Source organism: Musca autumnalis, unplaced genomic scaffold (genome assembly GCF_047663935.1).
Source record: "Musca autumnalis isolate F117 unplaced genomic scaffold, ASM4766393v1 scaffold_1, whole genome shotgun sequence".
Taxonomy (NCBI): domain Eukaryota; kingdom Metazoa; phylum Arthropoda; class Insecta; order Diptera; family Muscidae; genus Musca; species Musca autumnalis.
The window spans coordinates 285269725-285289836 of NW_027411644.1; the positions used below are offsets into that span (position 1 = coordinate 285269725).

The following is a 20112-nucleotide window of genomic DNA, read 5'->3' on the forward strand; positions in this document are numbered from 1 at the left end:
ACAAATACCGAATACAACGCTGTATTTTTAGTGGATTTGTGCCGGATTTAAAATAAACCCAGCCATGGGAGGATTTAATTTTTGTATGGCAAATCTGGTCAGATTTGAGCAGATTAAGCAAATAAATCCTCATGAAGTGGGTTAACCCGGCAAAAAGCTGTAGTGTAACCGTGCTATATAACTGGATTTAACAAACCCACTGGGTTTCAAATGTCAATTCCATTGCTTATGCTAAGTTTACACTTACGAAATCCACTCGATTTACACTGTCAATTCCATAGCTCAAACGTCAAATGAAATTGAGTGGATTTCGTAAATGTAAACTTAGCATCAGTCTTTTATCAGATATGACAAAGAAATTACCGGTGTCCGTTGAACGAGATAGTGAACCGGATCGTTCAATTGAACGAGATTGCCCAACTCTAATATCATCTACCCACAAAGACAATGTGGAGACCATGGTACAAATACACAGGTAGCCGCATCGGCAATTGTTGGTAACATATGGTGTCAAAATTTGACATTAATTCAATGCAGTTGACACATTATGTTACCATCAGCTGGCATGATAATGCTACCTGTATTATTGTACCATGGTGGAGACGTAATTTCATTACACTTTTGTTGGGATGGACGCAAAAAGTAAATGGCTTAAGGAAAATCCCCAGTATTGCACACATTTGAGACTGTATAAAGAAAAATTCATGACATATGACATTGATATATAGTGTAAACTACCTCTAACCAGGGGCTCATTTCTTGCTCTGTTCTTGCAAGAAGCTTCTATTTTTTACTACGATAACATTTGTTCCTTTATGTTATCGAAAAGAATTGTAAAAATTAGTAGATTCTTGCAGTGCTGGGACAGACCAATACATCCCTGACAATTAAATGTCAAATTTATAAACTGCTACATTTTCTAGTTTCTATAGCCCCGGGCCACACTACAGGAATTTCACTGAAATTTTGACACGAAATAAGGCGTCTCTAGATCGAGTTGCATAGTAGAGTAAAATCACAAAAATGTAGTGGGGAATTCGAGCTAAGAACGCCTAATTTCATGAAATTTTTTAATAAAATTTACACTAGTGTGGACCGGTACATACAGACAAATATAGCAGAAGAGAGCGCTTTTAAGTGCCATTTTTGTTCAAAAAGAGCTGAAAATAAACAATGGTGAAATTAGGGAAAAAAGCAAATTGCGCACGGAATTTTTATTCATGATTGCCCTGAATAATTTGCGGTTCTGGAACACAACTAAAATTAACCCCCATAAGTGTGGTGATTTATCAGTATGCCTGTTCAAGATTCTACAAATTTGTACTACGATAACAAATTTTCCTTTATTTTATCAAAAAAAAAAATCTATAAAAATTAGTAGAAAATAGACACCATGGTACAAATACACAGGTGGCCGCATCGGCAATTGTTGGTAACATAAGATGTCAAAATTTGACATCAATTCAATGCAATTGACACATTATGTTACCATCAGCTGGCTTGATAATGCTACCTGTATTATTGTACCATGATAGACACGAAGTGTCAGTTTAATATGTGGCTATGACACTTCATATACATTATCGATTTATGCATTATCGTTATCGGTTACCGATCATCGGGTATTTATGTGGTGAATAACAATTTTCAACACCACCACCGCCAAACAAATTTGAAGTTTCAAACGTACATATTTTTGGAGGAAAAATTACAAGCATTGACCTTGTTATTAAATTAATTTAAAATATCTTAATTTTTAAAGAAGAATTACTAGTGGAAAATATACGCTCGCATATCGTTCAAAGAGATGAATGAATGGTGATTGGCAATTAGCATTTTTAAAAATTAATATTGCGCTAGGCGTCTCAATGTGGTGCGTTTGTTGTATGTGAAAATATTTTTCGGCTTGGTGGTTTATGTGAACATTTTCAAAGGAAAAAGTACAGTATTTAATTTGACGTTTAATTACTACAATCATTACAAAGATTCCCCAATTAAATTCGAATAGACATTTCAATCGACCTATTGCCAAATAAAAAGCATGGATAATAAATCGCGTCGTTCAAGTTTAATGGATCCATCTGTCTACTTATCTTTTGATGCTGAGAGCACTATTGCGGGACAAACATATTATCGCACATTGGAAAGTGATATATCGGCTATATCGAACATATCCAAAATTGAAGATGCCTGTGAAAAAACTGAAGAGAAACATGGTAATAGTACATTGGAAAATCAAAATTCTTCGGTGGAAGCAAGTCCACTGAAAACAGTAAAGAAAATGGATGCAATGTCTGTAAATTCTCCTTTGAGAGTTTTGCCTAAGAATATTATGAGAGAATATAAGGCATTGTGTTCCACACCATCAAAGGAGCAGCTACTAAAAACAGTTGATGTTACGAGAGGATCCGACGCATGTAGATATGATGATTTGGGTGTTGCATTTTTAGGGGTTGATGATGGGTTGCCTGCCTTCTTCCCTCCGCCACCACCACCAACCCAATCGGTTGTGCAACGTCAACACCAGCGTTGCGAAGAAAATAAGGAAAATATATCGGATGGTTCCACCCTATCCGTTTCATCTTCTGTGGAAATTGCAACATCGGTTATAGAGAGAAAATGCTTAAGTTCGGTATCGCATGCTGGTTTAATGGTTGTGGAGGACGACTCGTTGAAGGTGGAAAGAAAGGCAGATGAAATTGTCAAAGATCCGATAGTTGATAATGATGCTATGAAAACCCCGATAGCTTATGATAGAAGCAAAGTGGTTGTTGAAGATCAACACTGTGAACTATTTAGCCAGACTTCGCCAAATGAAGATGTAACATCACTTAAAATGGATTCTAAAACTGGTAAGTTATTTTTAGAAATTATAAAATTATCATATAAATGAAGACAATTTGTTAAAAGTTTTCGTAGATACTGATCTTCAGGTGAAATTAAGACGTGCTGATAGTGATAGGATAGTTGACGATCCGACAATTTCTTTGGACAATGATAGAGCCAAAAGTTGTAGAAGCCAGTCTTTGGCGAACGGGGGGGTTACTCTCTTATTAGTATTTCTGCGATGCGTAAAGGGTAGTACACACTATCATTCAAAACTGACAGTCAACGTACTTTTAGGACAATTTTTCGGCAAATAACAACTTTTATTTAGCTAAAAACGTTTGAAATACAATATATACGGTATTATTTAGAGATTACAAAAGAAATTTGCCAGTTAGTCTTTGATATTCACGAAATAAACCTAGATGACTGTCAGTTTTGCTTGTCAGTGTGTACTATACTTAAGAAAAATGCGATGCGTAAGGAAATTAAATACGTCTCCAATGCGTTTTCGTATCTCCTTTTGCAAGTATTTTTGTTCCTTTTTCCTTTCTGGCACCGCCGCAATCTGTAATACAAAAGGGTATGTCAAAATCGAGCGTTAACGCAAATATCTTGCGCTAAAAAAATACCAAACGCAAACGCATCGCAATACAGAGTAACCCCCCAGGCCTGATTCCATTGGACTATTATATAGAATCAAAGATAAATTGGAAAGATGTGCTCCAGAAGAGCAGAACAAAGACATATTCTAGAGAAAATGTTACTTAATCTGATCTTGACCGACTTTAAAGTTTGTTTGGAAACCATTTATCGGTTGACATGAGCGATACTTTAGGACAATTATGATAGTTCTATATAGGACAATTATGAAAGTTTGACAAATTGGAAAGATTTGCTCCAGCAGAACAGAATCTTATAGTACGGTTACACTAGAGCTTTTTGGCCAGGTTAACCCACTTCGAGAGGATTTATTTGACGTTTGCGCTATGGAATTGACATTTGAAATCTAAACCCATTGGGTTAATCTGGTTAAGGGTAACCGTGGTATTACTTAATCTGACCTTGACCGACTTTAAAGTAAGCTGGAAACCATTTATCGGTTGACATGAGCGATACTACAGGACAATTATTATAGTTTGACAAATTGGAAAGACTTGCTCCAGAAGGCCAGGACATACCCTAGAAAAAGTATTACTTAATCTGACTTTGGTCGACGATTGGTCCTATCTCCGCACCTCAAAAGCTGGATGCAACAGATTGTCGATAGAGAATCCAGCAAGAGCCAAAGCCTCTAATAATAGTTATACTTGCAAATTCATGGGAAGGGACCCGAATATGTATACGCTCAATCAAAACCTTTTCCCGCTCAATCCAAAGTCTAGTCTCTAGACGACCAAACATGTAAAGGATACAAAACCTGATGTTTAAGCAAAATTATAGAGTTTGAGAGGTAAGAAGAAGGCTTCGAGAAGGAATTATTGAAAAAGACCCAGTAGTGCAGAAAATGTTGAGGAAATGTGAGGGAAAACAGAACACTTTGTTAGGATCAATTCGATATCGACCGTGTCCGCCTCACATGGTTTAGTCTAAGCCTGATCACTGAAGATCTGGACACAACTGCTTTCCCGCACAGGTCCACTAAAGGCAAGTCGACACATAAACTTTTTATTTAGTAGTGGTAAAGACGTAGATATATTTACCACTTCGAACCCATCGTCTTCGTGCACGAAAGGTGATGATTTTCGAAAAAGCGAACACGCAGTCTTTTACTCCCTCCCAAGCAGATGTTTATGGCATCAAACCTATTTGCCAATGCTTCAAATTCTGGGACTTCGTCATATTAATGTCATTCAGGTTCATTTGCTTGGCATACGGAATGCCACCTATTAAAAAAAAAAAAAAAAAATTGGAAGCCTAGGCAAGCTAAACCTCCCCCACTTAAAAAATGTATACAGCTGCCAGCATTAAAAGACCTATCTGGATTAAGCATTTCATAACGATCCAAATAAAGCCCATAAACATGACCCGAATCCATTTAAATTCGAATTTAGATTGCAATATTCTCTGTAAAACCCAATAAACTCATAATTTGTATTATTAGCAGTTACTCAGGGACATTCAGCCCAATATACAAAACATCAAGGTAGCAACAATGATGAGTTTGAAACAAACATGAAAAGCACGGATGAAGTCATTAACGAGATTCTTTTTGTTATCGAAGAAACTCCACAAACATTGTCGGAAGTGCAAAATGCAATAGCCATGAGCCTTGCAAAGCATATAGAAGATAAAAGTTTCAGTGACAATACTGAGTTCAAAAAGGAAATGATACCGCCTTCTATCCATATTCCACAAATCGCAAATGAAATTTCTTCCAATATGGAGCCTGTAATGGAGGTGGTAGAAGAAGAAACAACACAACAAGATTTAGACACAAGAAGTGGTAAATAGTTGTAGGTATTAATATGGTACAGTTTTGTTAACATTCTTCCTATAAATTTCCAGAAAAAAATAGTAAAATAGAACCGTTGCCAAATAAATTGGATGAATCTAAGACCGCAATAAAAGAAACATATCTTAAAATGAAAGACATTAAAGAAACAGTTGCTACCGCCAAGCCAGATGAAAAAGATATTCCACAAATAGCAATTGAACTTTCTTCCAACATGGAACCTGTAATGGAGGTGGAAGAAGGAACCCCACAACAAGATTTAGCCACCAGAAGGGGTAAATAGTTATTAATATTCAGCCCGATCATGAATGTAAACTCATCGTGAGTTTTGACTCTCTGTCGTTGCAACATAAAGGAGAGTGTGAGTAAACTCACGGGGAGTTGATATCCATGAACGGGCAGATTAATTTCGTACAGTTTTATCAATGTCTATAAACAATTCCAGAAGAAAATAAAAATCCGGAATCATTGTCACTTAAATTGAAAGAATCTAATACAGTAAAAGGAGCAAATGCTAAAACAGAGGAATCTAAAATATTAAAAGAAACAATTGCTGCCCACAAGCCCGAAGAAAAACCTAAAATTCCAGTTTTAAAACCTCTCAGCCGTCGTTCAGTTTGTTTGCCTAATTTGCAGACAAATAAACCTTCACGCATTCTCAGCTCAAAGGGTCCTAAGAGACAATCAATGTTGCCATCATCAACAACAACTACAAGAAAACAACAGGCCTTGCCTATGGATATTGAAACTGAAATTCCTTTACTTATGAGTAAAATGTTGAAAATATCTGACACTTATGTAAAAGAAGAGAAAACTGATAAAGCCAACGCTAAGCCCGAATCTGAACAAACGACAAAGCCTGCTAGCAGTAAGCCAATAGAAAAACGACGTTCAGCTGTGCCCATGGCATCATCAAAGGGCGGTAGATCCTCACTACTACCATCAGCATTGGGTGAAAAAAGACCGTTTAGTTTCACTCAACGCATGTCGGTAGTTGTGAAGACAACATTGAATAGTCCAGCCCGCAAAATGGCCAGGAAAAGTACAATTGCTAGTACTAGCACACATTTGCAACAACAACATCAAAGAAGAAGCATGATGGCTACGCGAAAATCTGAAGTCAAAATAGACACAGGCGTGCGCAAAAGTATGTTACCGACCAATAAAATTGGAACATCAAACAATATTAGAACAGGCTCACGACTTTTAGCCACCGTTAAGGAAACTCCTCCGACAAGCCAAAAGAAAGCAGATGTTGTTGCTAAAGCACAAATACAATCAAGCGCCGGAGAGACGACATGTATGTTGAAGATACAAGATAATACAGTGCTATCATGTCCTTCATGTAAAGAGAAATTCCGTATAAAATCATTATTAGATGCCCATAGACGTTCTCATGAGGGTGGTGACAGTGCACCACCACCACCGGTAGCAAAGAAACCCACATCATCATTGCAAACTGTAAAACCACCAGCGGCGGCGGCATCCCAACAACCACATTCCCTTCTTGATAATTCGAATAAATGTAAATATTGTGATAAACAATTTGCTTTGGTTCGGGCTTTGCACCAACATCTAATGTTGCATTGCTCCAAAATTCCACCGGGTGAAAAAAAGAAATTACAATACACAGAATTGGATCATGTTGAGAAGGCACGTTTGCCAAATGTTTTCAATCGTGGCCATGGGAATGGTCATAACAGCGCTAATTCGGTGCAAGCAACACCACGTTTGCCAGCAAACAAAACAAATGCAGCATCATCAACAACTGCTACAGCACAAAAGGCATTGTATACTGCCAAGAAACCTACAGATTCTTCGGGAGAGAGAGGTGAGTAAATATTCTACATTTGTCTCATACTCATTTAAATAATGAATTTATTTAAAATAACGAATAAAAATCTCTTTGCAGAATTGAATAATAAATCATCAGAATCGATTTCATCAATCAGCGCTGGATCAAACTCAAACGTAAATAACAACACCACTTCATCCACCAGTTCATCAAGTATGGGATCTATACAAAAACCCAAAAAGGCTACCGCTCATTCGGGAGTATATCGCACCCCCAGCAAAACTGTACCATGTCATATTTGTAAATTAACATTTAAAAGTATTTTGGACTATACAAATCACAGTCTAGCTACACATGGACAAAAATCACAAAACTCAAATGACGAGGTTTCGCATGAAAATTAAATTCAAAAATGACGTAAATGTTAAAAAACACAAATGCAACGATTTGCACTCGATTTAATTTTACTTATATTTTTGTAACGTAGATTTTCGAATCCTTATAAATTTTTCGCATTTCAGTTCATTACTGCAAGCAGTAAATGACACATACATATGCCCATCCACACAGTACAAGGACACATGTTGTTCCTGATATCAACAAACAGAGGATTTTTTTCTTTTAATTTTATGTTTTACTATTAGAATTATTTTATACGCTTAAATAAAAATATACTTTTCTAATATTTAAATATAAATTCTTGGGTTTGAGTTTTAAGTCTTATGTTTTTGGTTTTTTCTCTGGTGGTGGTTTCATATCCACATTTTCTTGTTTTATATCCATTGCCTGCTGACTGCCGCCCGCTGGACTTGTTTCAGAGGGATTATTTCCAGTATTGCCTTCCTGTGGATTGAGATTACCATCTTGAAGCTGTTGTTGTTGGTGTATCATTGGAGGTATTGGCGGAGGGAATTTACGCAATAATTCTGCCAATAACATATCAACTCTTTGCATTTGAAATACCGTACCACTGTCATCTTTGGCTGTTGTTTCCTTCTTGGCAGATGTTTTGTTTTTATCGGCAACTGAAAGAAGAAGCATAAAATTTAGAATAATAAAAAATAGACTATAACAAGGGGATAACATTTTAATGCTCTTGGCGATATATGAAATTCAAAGCTTTCTAATGACCCTCTCGTTTCATAAATGGGGAATATCGTGAACTCCTATGATTCTAATGATTTTAAATTGGCGGCGTACTTTCCCTCCTCATATTTCAACTACCTTTCTGCACACAACAAAGTAAATACATAAAAGTTGGAGCATCTGGCGAAAAGTCTGGCAACATAATAGGTGGGTTACTGAGTCGCAGTATAGTAGTATATTTAATACCCCGACGCGTCAGTAAGAAATTCTGGTGGTGTCCAAGATGTTCTCCTTTAACAGCCTGTACACCATCAATGGTGGAATAAAGTCCTAAAGCGACATCCTCCCGCAATTTCGGATACATCGTTCAAGTCAATCTAGTTCAATAATACCCCAATACTCCTATAGAGAACGCATTGTTCCAGGGTTTCTGCCACAAGACCCGCCAATGTATCCTGTCAAATCAAACAAACTTACGCTGCTTATTTGAACTAAAGTCCCAGGTGTATCCTTTGTTTGGATGATAACGGGAATAACTACTGGCTTCCTCAAATGCTGATTGTAAGTTGGTAACAGTTGAAAGCTAAAATGGAAAAAAAGTAGTCGTTCATAAACATCTCCACCAGACAATCCCTCTAAACTTACAATACGTGAACTTATTACATTTCCCAAATCAGGTGCTTTGTAAACTGTGCCACCAATAATATAGTAATCGGCCATTGGAGTTGCTTCATGAGGATTGTGTCTGTGTTGCTTACGAATCACATATAAAATGGGCTCATGGACGTGCAATAAAATATACTCTACACCGACCAAATTGCTAAAGATGAAACATATTAAACATATGGAGATTTGCAAACAAAAAATATGAAACTTACGTTAAATTGTCCAAACTTGAACGCTGCATACGAATTATTTCATTGTTGCTCAAATGATCATAAAATGGATTTGATTTGCGACAGAAATAATCCATGACATTTGTTGGATCCAACGAAGCCATAATTTGTGTATCATGCCAAGAGACCCACAGAGGATTCTCTTGGGAAATGGGTGGAGGAATCTGTCGGCCTGGCAACATTTTTGCCAAAAGTATCTGAAAAATAACATATAAATAAATAAACGTAAGGAATAACAATGTTTAGCATTTTTGGCAATCTATCACCGGCATTTTTCTAAATTATTTGTTCTTTGTTGTGTTTTCATTTTTTGTTGTATAAACAAATCGTGGAAACGTCATTACTATTGATCTTTTTCACTTCCTATTCGCATAATTGGAGGGAGGTCAGTGCCATTCAGATGCTGCGAGCGATTGTGATGCGACAAGCACATTGTTTACTTTATTTTAGTAGACACTTGCATTATTTTTAATTTCATTTTTGCTTTGATTTATCTTAGTTAATTTATTTCTGTGCAAAGGTTGTGTAATATTGGATTTTTTAGTTTTGTTCCGAAAAGCAACCGATGTGTTTGATTCGCGTCCGGTCTGTCTACTAAAATAAAATATACGGAATCAACAGGTAATATGTATCTATTTTCAAATGCCACTTTTACTCCCATCATGTATTATGCTGTATTTTGTGCACTTTGTACCTTTCTGTTTATAAAATCTCGCGAAATGAATAAAAAATAAATAAATTCAATAGACGTTTTCAATATAGGAAATAGCAAACACAGAAAATTTACAGGGAACTAAAACTTGAATTTGGCTAATAGAGTTATCGAAATCGATTTTCTATTAATTTGGCGTTGTTATTTCGCTTTCGGTCAAGGTACAACTATATAAGGTAATTCAAAAGCCAATGTATATATACAGTCTTTAATAAATCACAATGGAACAAGACGAGTTTAGGGTCCGGTCCAGAATCTTGATGATGTATATACCACAGATAGTCCTTGTGGTCCTGAGTATAATGATATACATTTTGTCTTGCACCAGTCCGTACTTCTGGAAATATGGGCCTTCAAATTTCAAATACAAATGACATTCTCGAGAACGGGAACAAAATTTTCTTTTAAATTATATTTTTTCTAAATAGCCGACCGCCGGCCGGGGATTTAAGATTTTCTATGGACAGGTGCAAATTTCGGGAATGGGAACAAAATTTTCTTTTGTAAATTTTTCTAAGCTGTCGGCCTTGAAACAATAGAATTTTCGGTATTTCAGAGGCCCATATACGTATAGACCTGTATATAATGTATATCATTATACTCAGGGTGGTATATATATCTAAATCCGGGACCGGGCCCTAAACTCAACTTATGTAACCCACTGGGTCTCAAATGTCAATTCTATAGCACAAACGTCAAATAAATCCCCATAAAGAAGGTTAACCCGACAAAAAGCTTTAACGCAGACGCCGTTTAAAGGCCTGCGTACATAAGTTGCCTTGCCTGCCTACCTTGCTTACTTCTGATAAAAGAATAAAAAAGAAAAGGGCAACCCAGTTCGAAATTTCCTCGGCCTTCTTTAAGCTGGAAACACATACAACGTTTGGGTAAAGTTTTGTGTCGTTTTGGCCGTTTTTACACTGTTGGGCATGATGCCGAAAAATTCAAATTCATTTGAAATATATGCCGACAAACAGATAAACGCTGGACTTTGGTATCGTCGTCGCCCTGTTGTTGTTGTTTTTTTCTCGACGCCCAACGCAAAACTTTAATCAAACGTTGTATCTGTTTTCAGCTTTATTCTTTTATTTTTATTATGTCAAAAATGAAGCAGGAAAGCAAGGCAATCAGGCAGAGCAGCTTATGTACGCAGGCCTTGACTCTTTCTGATATTTTTCTATAACATAAAGGAAAAATTGTTATCGTAGTAAAAATGTTCGGATTCATGCAGGTTCCGGAACAGACCAATTATTTTGTAATTACCCATATTTTCGGTAAGTTAGCTGTCAAAATGAAGTTTTTGTTAAGTCCTTCAAACTTTTGAATGAATAGATATGTACACTACTTCTACCACATTCCTTCCCTTTTTGGAACGAACCAAGGTAGTATATTACGACAAAGACTATTGTTCTTAAGCCGAAAACACATCCAATGTTCCAGTAAAGTTAGGCATCATTTTTGATAAAAGAATAAAGAAAAGATCGATTTATTTTGCATCTCCTATTTTATTCTTTTATTTCAAACATTTGCTCTGTTTCAGATCCTGCAAGAAGCTACTACTTTTTACTACGTTAACAATTTATTGGTCTGTTCCAGAACTGCAAGAATCTACTAATTTTTACTATTTTTTTCCGATATGACAAAGGAAAAATTGTTATCGTTGTAAAAATTAGCAGCTTTTAGCAGGTTCTGGAACAGACCATATGTTATTTATGTTACAAAAAAAAAAATAAAACATTGTTCCACAACATCCCATACGGGACAAGGGAGACTTCTCTCATATCAATGAGTGCACCCCGATTCATATTTAGCTCAATGATATGGGACCTACTGTTTATCGCCGAGTCCGAACGGCGTGTCTTAAGACACCACTTGTGGAGAAGTTTTTCAAGGCTGAATTACTCAGGAAATGTCGCCAACATTACTGAGGAGTATTTTGCCACCGTTGAAAAATGTTTGATGTTGCCTGGCCGGGGAATCGAACCCCCGACCTTCTGCGTGCAAGGCGGGCGTGCATACCATTGCACCACGGTGGCACCCATGTTATTTATGTTATCGAAAAAAAATAGTAAAAATTAGTAGATTCTTGCAGTACTGGAACAGACCAGTTGCATGCAAGCAAAATTTAGTAAAAAAGATTTTTAAGTGCGCAATTTCTGTTTAATGGAAAGAGTCGAATGACACGGAATTATAAAATTGAATATTTCTTGTTTAAACTTGCAACATTTTTGACAGCGCAATGCGAAATAACTAAACGGGAATTTACATAGTTTAAAAAAATCATATAGAAAAATTCTGAATTTATATAGATTTTCTCATATTTTAAATAATATTATAGTGCGTTTACATATAACCTGTTTAAATAAACCCACTGGGTTTCAAATGTCAATTCCATTGCGTATACGTCAAACAAATCTTCATAAAGAAGGTTAAAGGCCTGAGTACATAAGCTACCCCGCCAGCTTGCCTTGCTTCTCTGCTTCATTTCTGACATAATAAAAAATAAAAGAATAAAGAAGGCCGAGCAAATTTCGAACTGGGTTGCCCTTTTCTTCTTTATTCATTTATTTTTGTTATGTCAGAAATGAAGCAGAGAAACAAGGCAAGCAGGCGAGGTAGCTTATGTACTCAGGTCTGAGTTTTTGCGTCATTCGTGTACATATACACACGCACTCAATCACACAACACACGTACGCAATAGTTTTCATCGGGAAAAATAGCAATTTAGCAACTCAAATGTTTCAATTTCTTTATTCAGTAATATGGAAGCCTTAAAGGCCAATAATATATTACACAGTGTTAATGTTAAAACTGAGAATATCAAATCAAATAATTTGACTTAATTTTCACTTTTGTTATTGTCTGAGTACTTTTGTTTTTCTCCACCATACAACAGCAACATAAAACAGTTGCATTTTTCGGTAGTTTATGACAAAAAAGCAGAGTTGCTTATAATGGTATGGTGTTTTCGTGTTTGGTTTAGGATAAATGAAGCAGCTATTGTCATTTACTTTTGTATGGTAAATGACGAAAAATGTTGCCTGTTTTAGCAAATAAATGACGCAACAGCTCTAAAGCCACATTTTTGTGCTAATGTAAAAACCCATGGTAGAATAAGAAAAGGTAGCAGCAATACACAGCTGACTGAACTGGGTTGTAACGTTAGTGTCAAATTTCATATGACATTTTATACGTTTATTTCTAGTTCGATGTACATTAGGGACATATATTTTTTGAGAAAAAAAAATATCATTCGGAAAAAAACATTTCCCAGAAAGACTTCTTCATATCAATGATATGTAACCTCCTCCATGTTCGAACGACAAGCCGCGCAGTAAATCCACGCTTGTAGAGGCGATACAACGTTTGTTAATATGTGAGGTATTTTGTTAAAATTTAAAAAAATAAAGCCCTAATAAACATGTGCTTCTTTGATTTCTAAAACAAAACATTGAAACAGCTTCTCCTTTTTCTATGAATTTCCAGCGACCCCAAACTTGTCTGCAAGAATTCTACTTTCTCCGAGAATTTATGCATTTAGTGGAATGATGTGGAAACATAAAAATTGAAAATGTAACGAATTTTCATTCATGTTTTCCAAAATATTCAACCAAATGTGAACAATTATTAGTTTTTTAAATTCCAATAATTTATAGGCATTTCCTTGTTTTGTTTACAAATACAACTGGCAGTAACGTTACAAACAAAAACAAATTCCTTTGTGGTTGTTGTTCGAGTTGTATTTGTTGTAGTATTAACTTTACCTTGTATTTGTTCTACCATGGTAAAAACCCTAGAAAGAAGAAAAGGGCAGCCTAGTTCAAAATTGGCTCGGCCTTCTTTATTTTTTTATGTTATGTCGTTATGTCAGAAATGAAGCAGAGAAGCAAGGCAACCAGGCGAAGAAGCTTATGTACCCAGGACTTTAACCCGACAAAAAGCTATAATTTAAACAGGCTATTATGTACAAATGTTACAAAATATTTAATATTATCCAAAATTATTAGAATTTTTCTGTCAACTCATCATCTACACTAAAGCCCCCGGCACATACGGTACGTTGTGCCATGGTACAAATACACAGGTAGCCGCATCGGCAATTGTTGGTAACATAAGATGTCAAAATATGACATCAATTCAATGCAATTGATACATTATGTTACTATCACCTGGCTTGATAATGCTACCTGTATTATTGTACCATGCGTTGTGCGACGCGTTGCGCGTTGAAAACAACAACCACATGAAAAATGTGTAAGTGATGCCAAGTTTGTTCTTGTTGTAACACAACGCTCAACGCGCCGTATGTGCCGATGCCTTAATACGACTACTCGTATTATTGTGCCATAAATCAAAAATCTGTCGTTTGCGAACTACAAAACTCTAATAAACAAAAATTCTAATCGGCATATTCATTTTGTGCTCATTTTTTATAAGCCAATCTGTTTTCTTCTCATTATTCGTATCATGGTGGAACGTTTTCCTATTCGTTCGGCTCAGGAAATAAAAATAAAAACAAGGAAAATTATTTTTCTTTGTGCTGCGCAGACAACGAAGCGAATTGATTTTTTCGGCGGCGGCGGCTCATCATTTGCAAGGACGGCGGCGGCGCGCCATTCGTATTTTTGTCGGCGGCGACTGAATTTCGGCGCAATTTGTTAAAAATCAAATATATACATACTCTAATTTTCTTACCTCTTGGAACCTCAAATATCGAAATACTGCTATTTTTTAGAAGGCCAAAACTTAGAACTATGCGTGTTGCGTATAAAAATACAAAAACAAAATACATGTATTTCAATTGAATTACATGTATTTTGTTTTTGTATTTTTATACGCAACACGCATAGTTCTAAGGGGTAGTTTACACTACATGTAAATGTCATATGACATGAAATTTTTCATCGTTATATATTCGCTAATACATGCAATATTGGAGATTTTCCTTACGCCATTTACTCTGTGGGCCCACACCAGCAAAAATGTAAAAAAACTAACCTGATCACAAATATATAAAACATTTGTTGCGGAAATCCATACTTCCCGAGATAGGGGCCTTTGAATTTCCAAAAGTTCCCTTGTAAAAAATGCCACCTAATAAGACAAAAATTTAAAAATAAAAAAATGTTGCTCCCTTGCTCTAGGTTTGCACCTGTCCAAAGGATAAAGTCTTAAAATGTCGGCCGAAGTCCGGCTAATTAAAGAATTACAATTAAACCAATTTTTTTAGCATAGTGAGTACATTCAACTTGCTCCGTATTCTGAATGACCAATCTTCTGTAGACCTTGGTGGAGGGTATAAAAAAGTTGTTAATGTATTAAAACTTCATATCATTCTGTTTTATATAAGAAACCGAGTTGGAACTGATCCTCACAAGTGATATAAGATTTTTTTTTAAAAAAGTGGCAGTCTATTTGCACAAAACATACCGTGTAGAAACCGCTTTACCACTTTTGGGAATTATACAACTTTTACCACTTTATAATGTACAGGAACAGGCCAATATTATAGCTTCTTGCCGGGTGAACCTTTTTTACCGCGATTTTTTGACATATGGAAATGATATTTGAAACGCAATGTGTTTAATAAATCCGGTTATATGTAAGCGTACTGGATTCATTGCATTTTTTGCAAGATTATTTTTCGTAGCCAACAAAAAATTAGTCGACATGATATCCAAAACTTCAAAAACTGAAGGCATTACAATTCATGAAGGAAACCCCCCTTCGATTGTATATGTGTATGTATTGAGAAAATGATTCCTAGACAAGACACTAGGGTGACTTGATAAAGAAAAAGACTTCAATAAATACTTCATAATTACAAATTTGTAAAAATGTTTGTATAAATAGAAGTTATCAAAATCAGCCTTTGTCTTCTAGCCATTAGCATTCAAATACGCCTGATAAGCCTGGCTTAAACCACCTGGCGAAACGATCGTAGCGTAATGGTTGAGTGTGTGGTATTTCGCTAGAATTCATTTTTCAATGCAAAACTCCTTAGGCCATGTCAGCTCGATTAATCCAATTAATTAATTAAAAACTTTCATAAATAACGGCCTTCGTCCTAAAAAGACAATAATAAATAAAAAAAAATAATTAATTCACTAAAAAATTTCGGCGCGCGCCATCCTAGCTCGAATTGACAGCTGCGCATTTTTAGCCGATTTGAGCCGATGTAGTCGGCGGCGGCTAAACCCCTAAAAAATGATCGGCGGCGACGCGCCGCCGACTGAAAGCCGACTCGCTTCCACCTCTGGTGCTGCGTTTGTTTTCCTCTTGTTGTTTTTAAATAATTTTCTCTTGGGAAAATAGAAAAATTGGTGGTTATTTCAGCCTCAGTTCGTTCTGTGCTTTGTGTCGTCGTGGAGGCATATCTCAGGAAGAAAAACAACGTAGAAATAAAATTATGGTAATAATAAATTCGAAATAATTTTGTATGAGTTTTCATGTGGAAATAATCGATATTTAGGTTGTGTATATTTGTGAAACGAAGATAAAAGATAATTGCATGTAGTGTAGTGCATTTTGGAGTCATATATAAATGTGATTTGTTATTGTTATGTTCAGCCCACTCCCCTTCGATTACAATATAATGAGAGTTAAATGGAGTATATCTGTTATGCTATCTATTTTTGCTGTTTTAAATCTTATGCAATGCACGTCGAATTCCAGTATATTACTAGTCATTGCGATTTAATCGAATCAAACATTCCACAAATAGCCAGCCAACCATGGAAAAAAAAGATGATTTGTCCATCGCATACGCACGCAAAACAATTTAGCCTCCATTAACCTTGATTTATCTCCGAGTCGTTCTGCTATGAGGCAAACGAACACCTCGAAATTGACATGAGTTGACTTTATGCGTACCAATGTTTTGTTTTCTGCTCTTAATGTGCGAATAATAAATATGGAAGAAATCACATTCATTGTGCAAATCTTTCAGAGCAAAGAACAAGTGGTTGCTATTTGCAAGTTGATGAGCATTGATATTTTATTTGTTTCTATTAATACTCATGGGATGGAAATACAAAGCTATAGATTTTGTGTGCGTGAATTGCAAATATGTGGCCTGTTCCTTTACTTCTGAAAATGGTAAAACCGGCAAAAGTAGTAAAAGTTGAAAACTGCTCCCATATGAATTGTATTGTGTCTGAAGTAAAGGACCGCTTTTCGAGTAAAAAGTTGTAAAACTTGAAGATTCTTGAACGTAAAAGAACAGGGCTATGATGTATATATGCACCAACATTGATGTTGGCTAATCTAGTATTTTGCTACCTAAGATCACTGATATAATTTCAATCCCACGGCAGCGGGTTCTTACGTACCGGATTGACCCGAAACCAAAAGTGTTTCGGCCAGCGGCTGCCAACCCAGCATTATATGCTGCTACAACAACAACAACAACAACAACAACTGATATAATTTGGGAACAAGTGTCGTTTAGTCACCTATCGAATTGAGTTGAAATTTTTACCATACCCCCATATAACGCGATTCGCCATTTTTAGGAAATTTGAAGTTATTAGTCCCATTTACCATTCGAATTGCCGAATTGTTTCCAAATGTTAGAAAACATTTCACAAAACTCAGTATAACGTTTTTAGGCTTAAGTCTCGTTCAGTTGCACCTCTCGGATCCGGCTGAAATTTTTACCATGTTTAGTCCTAGGGACCCTAATCACAACGACATATAGATTTCTCGGGGGAAGCCAATAGTTCCCGAGATATCGCTCTTGACATTTCCGAAATGTCTTACTTAAACACAATTTTCTTGTTTATGGGCAACTCTCGGATCGCGCTGAAAATTGTACCATAGGTAGTCCGACCCTAATCACAACGATATATAGCTATAGCTCACACTTCCAGATCCGAGAGGTGCACTTAAACGAGACTTGTTCCCTTTTTTAGCTACATTTTCTGACCTAATTATGTATAATTTTGCATTTGGGGTTCCCAGTAGTCTAACAATTTCTACATCTAAAATTATGCCAGCAAAGGAAACAACTTATTCGATTTTAGTTCAGATTGTACTATTAAAAATTTACAACAACAGAAATAGACTCAGGTTTGTTACCTTGTAAAAGCCTGGCATAGTAATATCATGGGGAATTATTCTATCTGAACCACGTTTTTAGACGATTTGACATTAAACTCGCCTTCCAAAAGAACTATTTTAATAAAAACCTTCCTCCAACATTATTTTTGTCATTTTATGTGTTTGTCATCACATTGATGATGTTACATGTTTGATGTAAATGTACGTAAACGTACCTTGTTTGTACAATGTAATTGGGTAAATCCCATAGTCCGTCCAAAAGAAAAGTACTCATTCTATTACTAAAAGCAGAAATAAATTCTTTTGATTTTTTAGAGCACCATAAGACTTTGTATTGTATTAAAAAAGATCTTCAGTATTTGTAGTGGCTTTAGTTGATATGCGCTATATAAAACCGGAACCATATTATGAGGTATTTCTTCAAATTCAAAAATAATAGTATTAAAAAATTGCGTCTTTGTAGAATATCATATTTAACTGTAATTATTAATTAAAACAAATTCTGTGTTTTTAATTTCCAAAGGGTCTCCCACCATTTAATGAATCCGGCAGTCCCTTTAATGTGGTACCAATTCACCAATATCCCGAGCTAATGAAGGACACTTGCGCCCTTATCAATTCCGAATGGCCACGAAGTGAAACGGCGCGTATGCGTTCCTTGGAAGCATCATGTGATACATTACCCTGCAGTTTGGTACTGACAACAGAAGGTCTCAGCCGAGTAATTGCCCATTGCAAGCTTAGTCCAATTCCATCGAAAAGTAAATCCTGCTTTATTGAATCTGTGGTAGTGGACAAGAGTTGTCGCGGTCAAGGATTCGGTAAATTAATAATGAAGTTTGCCGAAGATTATTGTCGTGTTGTATTAGATTTAAAAGTATTATATTTGTCAACAATTGATCAAGAAGGTTTCTACCAAAGAATAGGTTATGAATACTGTGCTCCAATCTCAATGTACGGTCCCAGACATTGTGAATTGCCCAGTCTGCAGACAGCCAAAAAGAAATACATGAAGAAAGTTTTATAGGCAACAATCGAAACAGGAATACATGCAAAACGAAAGGTAATTAATACAACAACAACAACGAATACATCGGTTGCAATAAGTGTTTAAATGTTTCTATGAAAATACAGAAAAAGCCACATGAAAAAAGAACAAAACAAATCTCAAAAAAGGGAAAACAAAACGTTACAACAAGGCAGTTAAATGAAAGGGAAATATAACAGCTATCATTAGAAAGAAGAAAATAAACAAAAACAAAAACAGTCCAAAGCAAAAAACGAACTTAAGGATATAACACAAACATATAACTAGAAAGCAAAAACAACAATATTATTAGTAATTTAGTAAATTAACAATTACGTAATTTACAAAATAACAATAATTGCTTTTGTTGAAGCAAAATGCCATTTTTTATTTAAGTTTTTTGTTTTCTACATTTCCATTTCTTATAAAGAAATCACACATATTTATTTTGTATTCTTTTTGTCTTTATTACTGTTTATTGTTTGATTTATAAACTTTTTAAAATGTATTTCTATTTGAATATTTCTTCACAATTTGTAGCGTCTTTTTGGTTTTGAAGTTTAAAAATTTCCAACAAGTTTTTAAACTTAAATAACCAAAAACACAATAATTTTTTTCGGCTTTATGCAGATTTTCTTCTTCGTCTTCGTTTGGAAATTTTAAGTAAATATTAAGAAAACTTTGTGTAAAATATTTAATTGAATTCCTCTCTTGTGAATATGTGACCAATATACACATGCAAAATGTTAAAATAGTTTGTGGAAAAATATTATAAGTCATTTATATATAAGTCCATAGGCCATTAATAAACTTTACTATATGTACCTTAAAATATAAATAAATATTATTTTTGCTATTTTATAATTTCCATGTTTTTTTCTACTAAAATTTCAACAACAAACTTCAATACTAAAAGATTCAATGAAATATTTATAAAAATATTAACAATTTTCTATATATTCGCATCAATTGAATTTAATGAGTAGTTTGTGGTTAACGTTTCATCGTCATGAATCGGATTATGACTATTTTCAGACAGTTATTGAAGAAAAGAGTTACAAAAAAAAAAACACATTTTTAATTATCAAACAAAACCTCAAACTTCGTTGATTGGCGCAGTACCAAAGTTGACACTTTTTTATGTAAAAATAAAACAGACTTTGTGCTGTAAAATATACAATTTTTGTTGTATTGCATCGCTGCATCGCTGAAGTGAGACTAAAGTTATTATATGAATATGAATATTATATGAAT

General features: G+C 35.2%; 3 protein-coding genes across 10 annotated transcripts; 2 read left to right on the forward strand and 1 right to left on the reverse strand.

Annotated features, from left to right (window-relative positions):
• The first annotated feature begins 1631 nt into the window (after positions 1 to 1631).
• LOC141389669 (uncharacterized) lies at positions 1632 to 7773 on the forward strand. 3 transcript variants are annotated; one of them, XM_073961530.1, is made up of 6 exons: positions 1851 to 1940; positions 2009 to 2852; positions 4931 to 5272; positions 5335 to 5556; positions 5727 to 7112; positions 7194 to 7773. In XM_073961530.1, exons 2-6 carry the CDS (start codon positions 2042 to 2044, stop codon positions 7478 to 7480), a joined length of 3048 nt encoding a protein of 1015 aa, XP_073817631.1. In that variant the 5' UTR covers positions 1851 to 1940; positions 2009 to 2041; the 3' UTR covers positions 7481 to 7773. The 3 variants fall into 3 exon arrangements, with proteins under 3 accessions (XP_073817632.1, XP_073817633.1, XP_073817631.1); XM_073961531.1 differs by having other exon boundaries at positions 1632 to 2852; positions 4934 to 5272; XM_073961532.1 differs by having other exon boundaries at positions 1653 to 2852; positions 5051 to 5272.
• MED6 (mediator complex subunit 6) lies at positions 7545 to 9858 on the reverse strand. 3 transcript variants are annotated; one of them, XM_073961534.1, is made up of 5 exons: positions 9753 to 9858; positions 9041 to 9255; positions 8808 to 8982; positions 8640 to 8745; positions 7545 to 8101 (listed from the first exon to the last, which is right to left on the reverse strand). In XM_073961534.1, the coding sequence occupies exons 2-5, from the start codon at positions 9238 to 9240 to the stop codon at positions 7797 to 7799; spliced, it is 786 nt and encodes a 261-aa protein (XP_073817635.1). In that variant the 5' UTR covers positions 9241 to 9255; positions 9753 to 9858; the 3' UTR covers positions 7545 to 7796. The 3 variants fall into 3 exon arrangements, with proteins under 3 accessions (XP_073817635.1, XP_073817636.1, XP_073817634.1); XM_073961535.1 differs by lacking the exon at positions 9753 to 9858 and adding an exon at positions 9403 to 9653; XM_073961533.1 differs by lacking the exon at positions 9753 to 9858 and adding an exon at positions 9325 to 9464.
• Naa80 (N-alpha-acetyltransferase 80) lies at positions 9601 to 19722 on the forward strand. Of its 4 annotated transcripts, none has more exons than XM_073961537.1 (3): positions 9601 to 9679; positions 18147 to 18243; positions 18355 to 19722. In XM_073961537.1, exons 2-3 carry the CDS (start codon positions 18211 to 18213, stop codon positions 18856 to 18858), a joined length of 537 nt encoding a protein of 178 aa, XP_073817638.1. In that variant the 5' UTR covers positions 9601 to 9679; positions 18147 to 18210; the 3' UTR covers positions 18859 to 19722. The 4 variants fall into 4 exon arrangements, with proteins under 4 accessions (XP_073817638.1, XP_073817637.1, XP_073817640.1 ...); XM_073961536.1 differs by lacking the exon at positions 9601 to 9679 and adding an exon at positions 16030 to 16182; XM_073961538.1 differs by lacking the exon at positions 9601 to 9679 and adding an exon at positions 16854 to 16868.
• Positions 19723 to 20112: the final 390 nt, after the last annotated feature.

What these genes read in the sequence shown, in the direction of transcription:
- LOC141389669 (XM_073961530.1), top strand. Translation starts at nt 2,042, where the DNA reads ATGGATAATAAATCGCGTCGTTCAAGTTTAATGGATCCATCTGTCTAC. An exon ending in TAAAATGGATTCTAAAACTG is followed by an intron (nt 2,853 to 4,930) that starts GTAAGTTATTTT and finishes TTGTATTATTAG; the next exon opens with CAGTTACTCAGGGACATTCA. An exon ending in AGATTTAGACACAAGAAGTG is followed by an intron (nt 5,273 to 5,334) that starts GTAAATAGTTGT and finishes ATAAATTTCCAG; the next exon opens with AAAAAAATAGTAAAATAGAA.
- Naa80 (XM_073961537.1), top strand. Translation starts at nt 18,211, where the DNA reads ATGCGCTATATAAAACCGGAACCATATTATGAG. An exon ending in AACCGGAACCATATTATGAG is followed by an intron (nt 18,244 to 18,354) that starts GTATTTCTTCAA and finishes TAATTTCCAAAG; the next exon opens with GGTCTCCCACCATTTAATGA.
- MED6 (XM_073961533.1), bottom strand. An exon ending in ATGTAATAAGTTCACGTATT is followed by an intron (nt 8,746 to 8,807) that starts GTAAGTTTAGAG and finishes TTTCCATTTTAG; the next exon opens with CTTTCAACTGTTACCAACTT. An exon ending in CTTTAGTTCAAATAAGCAGC is followed by an intron (nt 8,102 to 8,639) that starts GTAAGTTTGTTT and finishes TTCTTCTTTCAG; the next exon opens with TTGCCGATAAAAACAAAACA.